Raw genomic sequence first — 13,072 nt, forward strand, 5'->3', positions numbered from 1 at the left:
AATTATGCAATGGAGCCATAAATTAGGTAAATTAAAAGGACAAAAGCATATAATTAAGCATGCAAGCATATCCCATCATTTCATAAAATATAATTCGTACCTTAATAAATAGATTAATTGTTGTAAAGCACTAGGTCTGGTTTCTAAATGTGGTCCAGTTCGTTCCCCTTCAACTAATTCTGTACTTGTTTGTTTCACTTTTGTTCTTTGGGTTGTATCATGGGACAAGTACCCTAGTTGCTAGGTATATAGGGTGCAAGTCAAAGGTTGCCTAGGTCCTATTAGTTTGACTTGAAAACAAACCTGAAATTAATTAGAAAAAGGTTAATGAAAATCTCGTTCTTATCAAAAGAAGATTATATAGTTTTTCAAGCCACCGTAGATAAATTATATACTGATTATACATGAACATATTAGATATAAATTATATTTAACGTATTACACATCCTTCGAATATTTTAAGTAACTAATATCTATGAACGTGTGTTGCACGTTAATAATGGCACGTGATGATTTAAATATTTATTTATATGAAGAAACAATAAAATTTAATTAATGAGAGAAATTTTATGTTTAATAATACAACAATCATCTAAATGTCGAAAAATATTATTACATTAGCATAATATATAAATTTAAAAAAAAAAGAACATCATCAAAACTTACACAAATGATCAATTTTGTCATATTAGTTAGATAATTATGTATTATAGTTTAAAAGTATTTAATGTGATGATATCTTAACGAACACTTCTTTATGGATATTTTTTTTGTGTATGTTTCCTCCTAATGCTTTAGTTGCTCTGCCTTAATCAGAACTCTTGTTGTTAATCTTGATATCCCTCTTGAAAGTGCAAGATACAATTGTTCGTGCAAGAAAATATATTGCGATAAATATAGTCCAATATTTAGGATATTTTTCATTGTGCTTTATTTATTATCTTTGCAAAACATAAACATACTAAAAATTATTTTTACACAAATAAAAAAGGATATTCCTTAGTTTCAAACGAAAGTTGAATTTAGGGACAAGAATATACTTAGAAGCACATTGACCGGTATCATAATTTTTGCATATATGACGTTATTCTCAAAACTTCTATATACCATTTGTGTACTATTACATAAGTTATTCGACGTATCTAAGTTTTCGGTAGCATGATGAACATATTTTTCTTCTAAATTAACCTATATACACTAGAAGATCTATTTTAACTTAGTCTATTATATATACGGTGACACTAACATATACAAGAAATAATAAATTTGACAATAAATATTTATGGTAGAAGGCCATTTAGTATTAAAGTATTTAAGTACTCTTCTTGCTAGTAATTATTGGTATCGTTTTCTGCTGAGTCAAAAGCTGAAAAATATTTTATTTTTACTATACAATTTTGCAATCAACCTTTTATTTAGTTGATCAATATATTCATTTCTGCTAGCTAAGACGTCTTTTTAATTCTATCGTGCGATTTACATAAATTACGTTTTAATCTAATGATAGAAATATTTCTCTTATTAAATGCACTAACATTACCATTGGGATTGATAACCAAGTGTTCAGGAAGAGCCAAATCATCTTTTATTGTATGCTCTTCTTCGTTTCCGACACGAAGCAAGAAGACACTGAATACTGGATTTGTTCTTACTTTATATTTTTTGCCAGTTGAATCTTTTTCATTTGAGGCAAGAAATACAACTTTGGCAATATAGCTTTTACAGTCTCTGCTTTTGTCGGTTTTAGAACTACTGGTAATACTTGACAGAAATCACCTCCTAAACCATTAATATTTCACCAAACGGTTCATTAATATCCAATATATTTCTAGAACTTCGGGAAACTATTTCGATCATTTGGCACTTAGCTATAAGTGCTTCATCCCATATTATCAATTTTATTTTCCTTATAAATTTAGCACCATTGCTCTGCTTTGATATATTTGTGATGATTATTTAAGTTGTTTGAAGAGGTATATCAAATCTAAAGTGGGTGGCCTCACAATAAAATTGTTGTTGGTACACCACTTGTTATTATTGCTAATAGTGTCATGGCTCTTAATATGATATTTGCAAGTAATGCATGACATAGGAATATTATTTCGATTCTGTTGGAGGCATCTACAAAGAATAATCCCGTTATATCGAAGTTGACTCTTTATAATATAGTCTTGAAAGTTTGTTCCTTATTAGGATTTAGCTTTGATTGTGCTTCCTCAAACACTTGTGTAGCATTTTGATTCTTAATAATATACTATCCTTTTTACTTTGTGTTCTAACGCTCTTTTATGGAATAAATTTATGTACCCTAAGATTTTTTTTAACTTGAATAAGAATTTTACTCATATGATGAATTAAAAAATAATTGAATTGGATTCTCTTACTAAATAATTAATTTAAAATTTTAATTATTTGGTTTTAACATAAAAATAATTTATTTTATATTGATTCATATCTTAATATTAGTTCATCTTTTGTTTTGAATATTTAATCTTAATTATAATTTTATCCACCATAAATTTTATTTTCAAAGAGTAAAAATTGATATGACATTTCACTTCTAGATCGTTATATTTGTAGAATCATTAGTGGTATTGACTCTTACCAACCATTTTTTTCTCTTTATCATACATTTATATTCTTAAATATTTTATTAGTTGTTGTTTAATAATTGGGTATTTTTAAATAATACACGAAAAATTGATTAAAAATATTATTTGAGTAGAAAAATAGTTTAAATATAAAATAAAAATATATAACATGGGGGGGGTATCTTTTTCTCAATTTCAACTCTTTATCCAGTCCATTTAATATTACTTTTATTTTTTATTGGTGTGATGACCCAAAAAGTCATCTTATGTTTTAGAACTCGAATATGCGCTCTTAAGCCTTAAAAATCTTATTTTTACCCTTCTCGATTTGCGTGCACAGTCCGGGCAGGTTTCCGAAAAGCTTTTATGTTGAAAATAAGAATTTATACCTTAAAAGTTAATTTTAGTTGACTTCGGTCAACAATTTTGGTAAACGGGCCCGGTTCTATATTTTGACAGTTTTAGAGGGTCCGTATCGAATTATGGGACCTGGGTGTATGCCCGAAATTGAATTCGGAGGTCCCTAGCTCAAGTTATGATTTTTTTATAAAAATTAAAGTCTGAAAATTAATTATTTTTTAGAATTGATTGATGTTTGGCATTGTTAGTGTCGGGTCCGTATTCTGGTTTCGGATCCCGGTACAGGTTCATTATGATATTTAAGACTTGTCTGTGAAATTTGGTGAGAAACGGAGTTGATTTGACGTGATTCGGACGTCTAGTTGAGAAGATATGAATTTTAAAGTGTTCTTGAGAATTTTATTTGAGTTGGTGCTAAATTCATAGTTCTAGGTGTTATTTTGGCGATTTGATCGCGCGAGCAAGTCCGTAAGATATTTTTAGACTTGTGGGCATGTTCGGTTTGGAGCCCCGTGAGCTCAGGTGAGTTTCGGATAGGCTACGGAGTGAGATTTGGCTTGAAAAACACTGCTGGTGCATCTGATATTATTGCAGGCCTCTGATCTCCCATTTGCAAGATCAGGCATCGCAATTGCGACCTCTGAGAGGTTCGCATTTGTGAGCTTCTCATCGCAAATGCGAAGAGAAGTTGGGCCAATAGTTTTCGCATTTGCGAAGGGAGTCGGGGAAGGGCAGTGATCATAAATGCGATCATTTAGTCGCATTAAGAAGATTCAAGGTCGCATTTGCGAACTTATCTTCGCATTTGCGAAGGCAGCAGAAGTGTGAAGGGCTTCGCATTTGCGAGCTTCACATTTGCGAACTTATCTTCGCATTTGCGAAGGCAGCAGAAGTTTGAAGGGCTTCGCATTTGCGAAGCTCAGGTCGCAAATGCGACATCTGCAGCTGATCAAAATGACTTTTGGACGGGAATTTTCATTTATTTCCCAAATTTTCAAGACCTAAAACACAAGAGGCAATTTTCCAAAGACCATTTCTTCCCCCATATCATAGGTAAGTGATTCTAAACTGGTTTCTTTCAATCTTTCATTATATTTTACAAGATTTCAACCTAAAATCTAAGGTTCTCATGGTAGAATTAGGGGTTTTTGGTAGAAACTAGGGATTTCTGAAATTTGGGAATTTAGACCTCAATTTGAGGTCGGATTCCAAAACTAATTACATATTCGGGCTCGGGGGTGAATGGGTAAACGGATTTTGGTTCGAACCTCGAGTTTGGACCAAGCGAGCCCGAGGTCGGTTTTTGACTTTTATTGGAAAAACTTAGGAAAACTGTAATTATGCATTAAAGTTGATTCCTTTAGCGATAATTGATGATATTAAACTAATTATGATTAGATACGAGTGGGTTGGAGGTGAATTCTAAAGGGAAAGCGGTACTTGAGCAGTGAGTGGCCTGCGAAATTGAGGTAAGTGCCGTGGTTAACCTTGACTTGAGGGAATAGAACCCTTAAATTATTTGTTATATGAAATGCATGTGAACGACGTATAGGCGAGGTGACGAGTGTCTATACGTCGTCAAATTAATTGTTTGTATAATTATTTAAAAAATCATAAATTATTTTAAATCATGAATTAATTATTATTATAATTATTTCTCTCCTATTCTTTGCCAAATATTAATTCTTGAATTCCTGCATTAATTGTTACATGCTACTTGAATTATGTGTCTTAATTGTTATTTGACATTTAGCATATTAAATATTAAACTGCCTATTTTCGCTCTGATTTCTATAATAATTTGCTATTTGACATTGTTTGTTTCATGATTAAATCATAATTATTGTATGCTTGTTGTCTTATAATTTCATATTAATTGTTGCATTTATTGGGAAAATTCCTTCTATAAGAATTGGTAAATGAATATACTGGAGGAGCGGGTTGCACGCCGCAACAGAATTGATTGAAATGAATATATTGGAGGATCGGGTTGCATGCTGCAGCAGACTTATTAAAAGTCCATATTGGGGGATCAAGTTGCACGTCGCAACAGACTTATTAAAAGTCCATATTGGGGGATCGGGTTGCACGCCGCAACAGACGTATTAAAAGTCCATATTGGAGGATCGGGTTGCACGCCGTAACAGACTTATTAAAAGTCCATATTGGAGGATCGGGTTGCACGCCGCAACAAACTTATTAAAAGTCCATATTGGAGGATCGGGTTTCACGTCGCAACAGACTTATTTAAAAGTCGACATACATATATATATTGGGGGATCGGGTTGCATGCCGCAACAGACTTGATTAAAATAAATATATTGTGAGAGCGGGTTATACGCTACAACATAAATGAATGTGAATATACAGTGAAAGCGGGTTGCACACTGAAACAGAACTGAATGTGAATATATTGTGAGAGCGGGTTGCACGCTGCAACAGAATTGATAGAAATGATAATTGGTTATGACTGATGAGTTGGCTTCAATTATTATAAACGAGTTACCTGATTTATTTATACTATTGTTGTTGTTACTAATATTACGTACAGGTAATGTAAGTGACCCGTCTTAGCCTCGTCACTACTTCGTCGAGGTTAGGCTCAACACTTATCAGTACATGGGGTCGGTTGTACTGATACTACACTCTGCACTTCTTGTGCAGACTTTGGAGTTGGTCCCAGCGGCGTACCATAGACTTGCTCGGATTTCAGCTACCAAAGGAGACTTGAGGTATAACTGCATGGCGTCCGCAGTTCTGAAGTCCCCATCTATTTTACTTTGGCTGTGTGTTTATTTCCAGACAGATTTATTTTATTCAGACCTTTATTTGTATTTATTCTAGAAGCTCGTGCACTTGTGATACCAATTCTGGGATGGATTTAGATACCGTTATTTTTATGGATTAATCACTATATTTCAAACCTTACTTCCGCATTTATTTCTTTGTTATTAATATATCTAAAGATTGTTTAAAAATTGGTTAATATCATTCTAACGTTGGCTTGCCTAGCAAGTGAAATATTAGGCGCCATCACGGTCCGAATGTGGGAATTTCGCATCGTGACAATTGGTATTGGACATTATAGAGTGGTAATGTACTGTCAATACGGAGAATTCTTATAAAATTAATTTTCTTAAACTTTCCTACATATTTTTTCATAATAATTTAATAGACAAATTTTTAAATATTAAAAATTAGCATAGAAGGTAGTCCAAAAATAGGTTATTATAGTTATGTCCTTTCCCAATGAGTTCTTTCGCTTAATAATTTAGGGCTATTTTGGTATATTAGTATTGTATTTATGCTTTTATAATAATATAGGCTCTACTTTTTCTAAATGAATTTGGACAATATAATGCATTCTCAAATTAAATTAGTAATAGGACATTATAATACGTTTTTAAATTAAATTAGTAATAGGAAGTTTTAAGAAGTATATCCTAAAAGTAATAGGATTACATGACTAAAGATATTTACTTATTTAATTTTATATAAATTAGACATCCCGAAAATAACTATACTAATAGGATTCCTATAGGTAATCATGTAGGATTCCTAACGTGTAGTATTATGTCCTAAACTAATAGGATTATAAGACTAATATCTAGAATTCCGGTTATGTCCTTTTATTATGAGTTATTATGCTTAATATTATGAGGTCATTTTTGTAAACCGATATTGTATTCATGCTTTTATAATAATATAGATGAGGTGGACAACTATTTAGTTTAAATATTTTATTTTTAAATTCTTATGTTTGCGTAAATGTGGTCCAACTTTTAGTGTTTCATATGTCGTATGATAAAATGGATCTTTATATAAATAGCCGTCCATATTCATTGTTTATTTTTCTAGCCATATACATAGATTATACATTGATTATATATAATTATACACATTAATACATAAATCAAACATATATTATACCTCAACCGGCTATTTTTAATTTAAGTAATTGGGTGGGCGGCTATTTGGGTTAATTCTTTGATAAAAAGGGGCCAACAAATTATCCACTCAGTAATTATAGTCCATTGCTCTCTAACTTTTTGGTGAAAGAAAATTTTTATTCATCACCAGACAAAAACGTATACATCAGCCAAGTCCAAAAAACAGGAAAAAAAAACTCTTATTTACATTTGCCTACCATTTCTCTAATTATATAAATTCCTCAGCCATATCCTTTCGTCATCCTTTTTCCTTCGATTCAGACATTCTCTCATCTAATGTATGCATTCATCCTTCACTTGGTTGCATAGGCTTTGTGGTCTTGGGACTTTGCTTTGCCACAGTGCTTCGTTCCTCCCCTTCCATATATCATATATCATAGCAGCCATGATAGCAAGTACAAAGTGTTTCCTTAGTCGCCCTTTTACACTTCTAGCAACTATTTTCCAAAGACCTTCAAGTTCCATGTTTTGCAATCTTATCCTCAGCCATTGGAGTATCTCTATAATGCATGCTTTGGAGAACTGACATTCAAAAAATAAGTGGGATATAGTTTCTGTTGCTTTACCACATATCACACACAGGCTGTCTTGACTTATTCCTATTCGTGCAGGCATGTCCTTTGTTTGCAGTCTTCAATGCATAGTTAGCCAGCATATAAAACTATGATTGGGTATATTTAATTTGTTCCATACCCAAGCTTGATGTTGCCATGGTTCCTAACTTCCCCTTAGCCATTCATATCCACTTCTGATCGTGTATTTTCCACCTTGAGAGAGCCAGTAGTTATTTACATACCCAGTTGTCATTTTATCTCTAATATGGCATATCTTCTTCCAATATCAGTTGTTGTCCTGAGGTGCTTCATAGTCCCACGCAGATTCTTCTTTTATATATAGATGATTAACCCACTTTACCCGTAGGTTATATGTTTTTTGGGCAATATTCCATATGCACTTTCCTATAGCAGCATCACTCCAACTCACACAATCTGTAACTCCTAGACCTCCTTCCTTTTTCGATCTACATATAAAATCCCAGGCTATCAGTGGTACTCTATTAGTGTCCACCTTCCCATCCCAAAGATAGTTCCTACATATAGAAGTTATCCTATTAAGAACTGCTCGAGGTAGTATAAAAATAGATGCCCAGTACACATGAGTGTGTAGCAGTACTGAATTTATCAGCTGCACTCTACCAGCATAGGATAGTGTTCTCGATCCCCACCCTCTAACTTTAACAGTCAATTTGTCCACCAACATTTCACAATCTACAACTGATATCTTTCTTGATGTAATAAGTACTCCAAGGTACCTGAATGAGAGCTTTCCTTTCTGGTAACCAGTAATCTCACACAAGTCTTTCAAGTGTTGCATATTCATGTTCGCACTGAAGATGTTTGATTTTCCTACATTAGTAGTTAGTCCTGATGCCTCTGAAAAAGTCTTTAGTCCTCTTAGCATTAACATGACTGCGTGGAAGTCACCTTTGCAGAACAAAAGAACAACACCTGCAAAACAGAGATGATTCAACTTGATGCTCCGACATTTTGTGTGAAATTCAAATCCTTCTTGTTGTTAACCATCTTCAATATTCTTGTAAGATATTCCATACATATAACAAACAGTAGTGGTGAAACAAGATCCCCTTGTCAAAGTCCCTTCTTCCCTATTATCTTCCCATATAATCCTCCATTTATTGCTATTGTATATTGGGGAGTCGATATGCAGGCCATGATCCATTTGATGAACCTTTCAGGGAAATTCAAAGCATGTAGCATTTCCTTCACAAATTTTCATTCCACAGAGTCGTATGCTTTTCGAAGGTCAATTTATGTAACGACCTGGCCGGTCGTTACGAATATTTTAACTCTGATCCCCTAAATTTTTATTTCCTCAATGCTATATCGTAGTGTTGTAACTTGCCGGGGTGTTTGTTTTTTGGATTCGGAGTGAAATGGGACACATAGTTCCTAAATTAAAGACTTAAGTTGAAAAGGTTGATCGAATATTGACTTATATGTAAACGACCCTGAAATATAATTTTGATGATTTCAATAGCTTTGTATGGTGATTTTAGACTTTGGAGCATGTCCGGAAAATTTTTTGGAAGTCCGTAGTTAAATTAGGCTTGAAATGGCTAAAATAAAAATTGAAGTTTGGAAGTTTAACCAGAGAGTTGACTTTTTCATATCGGGGTCAGAATATGATTCTGGAAATTTGAATAGGTCTGTTATGTCATTTATGACTTGTGTGCAAAATTTTAGGTCAATCGGACTTGATTTGATAGGTTTCGGCATCGAATATAGAAGTTGGAATTTCTTAGTTTCATTAAGCTTGAATTTGAGTATGATTCATGGTTTTAGCATTGTTTGATGTAATTTGAAGTTTCGACTAAGTTCGTATGATGTTTTAAGACTGGTTGGTGTATTTGGTTGAGGTCCCGGGGGCCTCGGGTGAGTTTCGTATGGTTAACGGATCAAATTTGGACTTAGGACAACGCTAGAGTTTTCTGCCTTCAGGTGCACTGCCGCAGGTACGGCTGGCAAGGCGCAGAAGCGGAAAGGGGCTTGTCCTGGGGCTAGGTCGCAGGTGCGTGAAGATATCAGCATATGCGAGCCCGCAGGTGCAAGCCATGCTCTGCAGATGCGGAGTGAAGGGGTGCAACTGGATACCGCAGAAGCGGACCTCTTGTCCACAGAAGCGAACGAAACTGCAGAAGCGGGCGGGACCTCGCATCTGCTAGACCACCTTAACCTTCTCCAAAAAATCCTGAACCAAGTCTGTACCCAATAATATAGCCTCACCTGGCTCGAACCAACCCACTGGATACCGGCACCTCCTCCCATATAAGGCCTCATACGGGAGACGGTGCCGGTATATCACATAAGCAAACTTTGAATGCTCGACTGATAACTGTTATTGTAAGTAAACTCTGCAAGTGGCAAGAAATGGTCCCCAAGCACCCCCAAAATCAATCACACAAGCATGAAGCATATCCTCCAGTATCTGAATAGTGCGCTCGGACTGTCCATCCGTGTGAGGGTGAAATGCTATGCTCAAGTCAACCCGAGTATCCAACTCCTTCTATACAGCTCTCCAGAACCTTGATTTAAATAGCATAACCCGGTCAGAGATTATAGATACCGGTACTCCATGAAGCAGTTTCCGCAGAAGCAGAACCTCTGGCAGTGTACAAAATCAGAGGGGTTCCGATCTTCTGCCATTTTTGGGCATTTCCAACACGGCTTTGAGCAATTTTTTCAGAAAGAATTCACGGGAAAACTTAAGGTACGTCACTTGTGATCATTATTAGTCAATAATATTAGATTGTCATTGAGTATTTCGATTGGATTACATATTTTTGAGGTAAAATTAGAGGATTTGGGCCTAGGGATTTCAAAATAAGAATGTGAGATTTGGGAGTCGAGTTGAAGTCGGAATTTGGTAAAAACTGTATGGTTGAACTCGTGGTTGAATGTGCTTCATATTTTATAACTTTTTGTCGGTTTTCGGGACGTGGGTCCCACATGCGATGTTTTAGTTAAATTTCGGATTTTTGTTGGAAAAATAGTATTTTCATATGGAATAAATTCCAATAATTTGTATTGATTAAACCGAATTAATTGTGACTAGATACAAGGCTTTCAGAGGCTAATTCGCGAGGCAAAGGCATAGCGGAGTAAAGAATTACCCAGTTCGAGGTAAGTGACTTGTCTAACCTTGTGTGGGGGAAATTCCCCTTAGGTTTGGTGTTCATATGATAATTGTGATGTGTTGAAAGTCATGTACGCGAGGTGACGAGTGTGTACACGGGCTAAATATAGAAAACTCTAGTTTTAAATGGTGTAGATCTCTATTACAGATTAATTAAATTCTTTTATCCGGTTATATTTATCATCATTGATCTATTTCTTTTATATTTTAAATTTGCGTGACATTTTTCCTGCAAATTGCTTTACATATTTAGTTGAAACTTTGTTTCTTTTATTCTGTGCTCATAATTTGAAAGTTGAATTTCTTAATTGAATTATTATTAATATGAAGTATTTGACATTAAAAATTTGGTATTGAGGCAAGGTATTAAATTTGTAAATATTATTTTTGTTGAGTTATTCACTTCCGAATATTTTGTGAGATTTTGTATTTATTGTGATTGAGCCGTGAGCTCCTTATTGTGAAAATAATGTTGTTGTTGATTTATTTTGGCAAGTTGAAATATTTGGGCACTTGAGGTACAAATTGTGATATATTGTGATATTGATACACATGTGGTGGTATAAGGTCTGGGTGTTGAAACGCATGCGGTGAGATAAGGGTAGATTGATACGTGTGGTTAGTAGGGGAACTACTAGAAGTCATGCGGTGTGTGTGATAAGGGTGGCTAAAATGCGGGATGCTATTTCGGAAAAAATATTTTCTTTAAAATTAAATGTGAAGGCTCCGTAGTGATATAAGGAAATGAAATATTGTGAATTTATTTATGATTTGGGACTACGAGGCGGTACCTCGGGAGTGCCCTTGTTGATATTTCTCTATGGATACACTTGCTTTTGGTTACTTGTGTTTTTCTTTAAATTTATAAATTCCTGTTTTCCTTCCGTGAGGTATTATTTGCCCTTATTCTGTATAGTTGAATTGTGACGTACTACTTACTTGAATTATTCCCATTGTCATTATTATTATTATGTTGATTAAAACTTTCACCCTGTCTTTTATTACTTCCAGTAGGGTCTGACCTGACCTCGTCACTACTCTACCGAGGTTAGGCTTGACACTTACTGGGTACCATTGTGGTGTACTCATACTGCGCTTCTGCACATCATTTTGTGCAGATCCAGGTACTTCCTACCAGACCAGGTATCAGTGAGCTAGTCAGTACGCAGAGATTTTAAGGTACATCTACCAGCGTCCGCAGACCTCGGAGTACCCATATATCTTTATTATGTTGTTTTCCTTATTTTCATTAGATTCTGATATTTAGAGACACTTAGTATATCTATTAGAATCTTGTAACTTATATCTACCAGGTTTTGGGAGTTGTAACTATTTGAATCGCGGTTTGATTTATTTTATATGTTGAGATTTGAGTTTCAGTTTTCTTCCGCATAATTAATAGGCTTACCTAGTCTTAGAGACTAGGTTCCATCACGACATTCTACGGAGAGAAATTGGGGTCTTAACAAGTTGATATCAGAGCTCTAGGTTCATAGGTGTTATGAGTCACATGCAGGTTTGGTAGAGTCTTGCGGATCGGTACGGAGATGTCTGTACTAATCTTCGGGAGGCTATGGAACTATTAGGAAATGTTCACTTCTTTTATTCCATATCGTACGCATTTGTTGACTTCGAAATTCTAAACCTTTGTCTTTCTATTCTCTCACATATGGTGAGGACACGCACAATTGGATCTGATGATCAGACAATCACATCCCTTGTTGGAGTCGCACGACGCCGGGGCAGAGGCCGAGGAAGACCACATGGTGCAGCCAGAGCACCTGCACGAGCTGCTATAGAGGAGCCACCAGTAGCTCCAGTTGGAGAGCAGGCACCTGAGACGCATGTTACTACCCCTGCACTTCAGGAGATTTTTGCCTAGTTTTTGAGCATGTTTGGCACTCTAGCTCAGAGAGGGTTGATTCCACTTGCTCCTGCCACATCTCAGGCCGGTGGAGGAGCACAGACTCCCATCGCTCGTACCCCAAATCCACGGCCCCAGGTTTACCATGCCCTAGAGGTTATACCAGTGCAGCCAGTTATCCCAGTTCGGCCCGAGGTTAGGGCAGCAACTTCTGAGGGAGAGCAGCTGAGGCTCGAGAGGTACAAGAAGTACCACCCTCCCACTTTTCAGTTGTTTGGCTTCTCAGGGTTTTCTTGAGGAATGTCATTGTATCATCCGTATTATGGGTAATATGGATTCTAGTTGTCGCTCCCCAAACTCGGGGGCGCGATTGACCCTCAACCGAGTGAACCCGGCCGAGCAAGCGTGTTGAATTTCCTTCTACCCGACTCACTCATGAATAAATATAATACATATTTTCATTAATTAGATAAAAAGATGATCTTGTCTGCAATACCAACTTCTTACCATAAGTTTCATCATTTTTAAAGTCTCAAATGGACAAGTAATACAACCATAACATAGTTTGACTTTTCCAACACCAATACACAACC

At 35.4% G+C, this 13,072-nt stretch overlaps 1 protein-coding gene across 1 annotated transcript; it reads right to left on the reverse strand.

Moving 5' to 3' along the window:
* Positions 1-7,174: 7,174 nt before the first annotated feature.
* On the reverse strand, positions 7,175-8,641 carry LOC107792115 (uncharacterized). The gene is made up of 3 exons (XM_075228623.1): positions 8,482-8,641; positions 7,817-8,409; positions 7,175-7,423 (listed from the first exon to the last, which is right to left on the reverse strand). The coding sequence occupies exons 1-3, from the start codon at positions 8,639-8,641 to the stop codon at positions 7,175-7,177; spliced, it is 1,002 nt and encodes a 333-aa protein (XP_075084724.1).
* Between the last annotated feature and the right edge of the window lie 4,431 nt (positions 8,642-13,072).

The sequence above is a fragment of the Nicotiana tabacum genome, chromosome 2 (genome assembly GCF_000715075.1).
Source record: "Nicotiana tabacum cultivar K326 chromosome 2, ASM71507v2, whole genome shotgun sequence".
Classification (NCBI taxonomy): domain Eukaryota; kingdom Viridiplantae; phylum Streptophyta; class Magnoliopsida; order Solanales; family Solanaceae; genus Nicotiana; species Nicotiana tabacum.

What these genes read in the sequence shown, in the direction of transcription:
- LOC107792115 (XM_075228623.1), bottom strand. Translation starts at nt 8,641, where the DNA reads ATGGATCATGGCCTGCATATCGACTCCCCAATATACAATAGCAATAAA. An exon ending in TTACAAGAATATTGAAGATG is followed by an intron (nt 8,410 to 8,481) that starts GTTAACAACAAG and finishes TCTGTTTTGCAG; the next exon opens with GTGTTGTTCTTTTGTTCTGC. An exon ending in AAAAAACATATAACCTACGG is followed by an intron (nt 7,424 to 7,816) that starts GTAAAGTGGGTT and finishes TTTGAATGTCAG; the next exon opens with TTCTCCAAAGCATGCATTAT.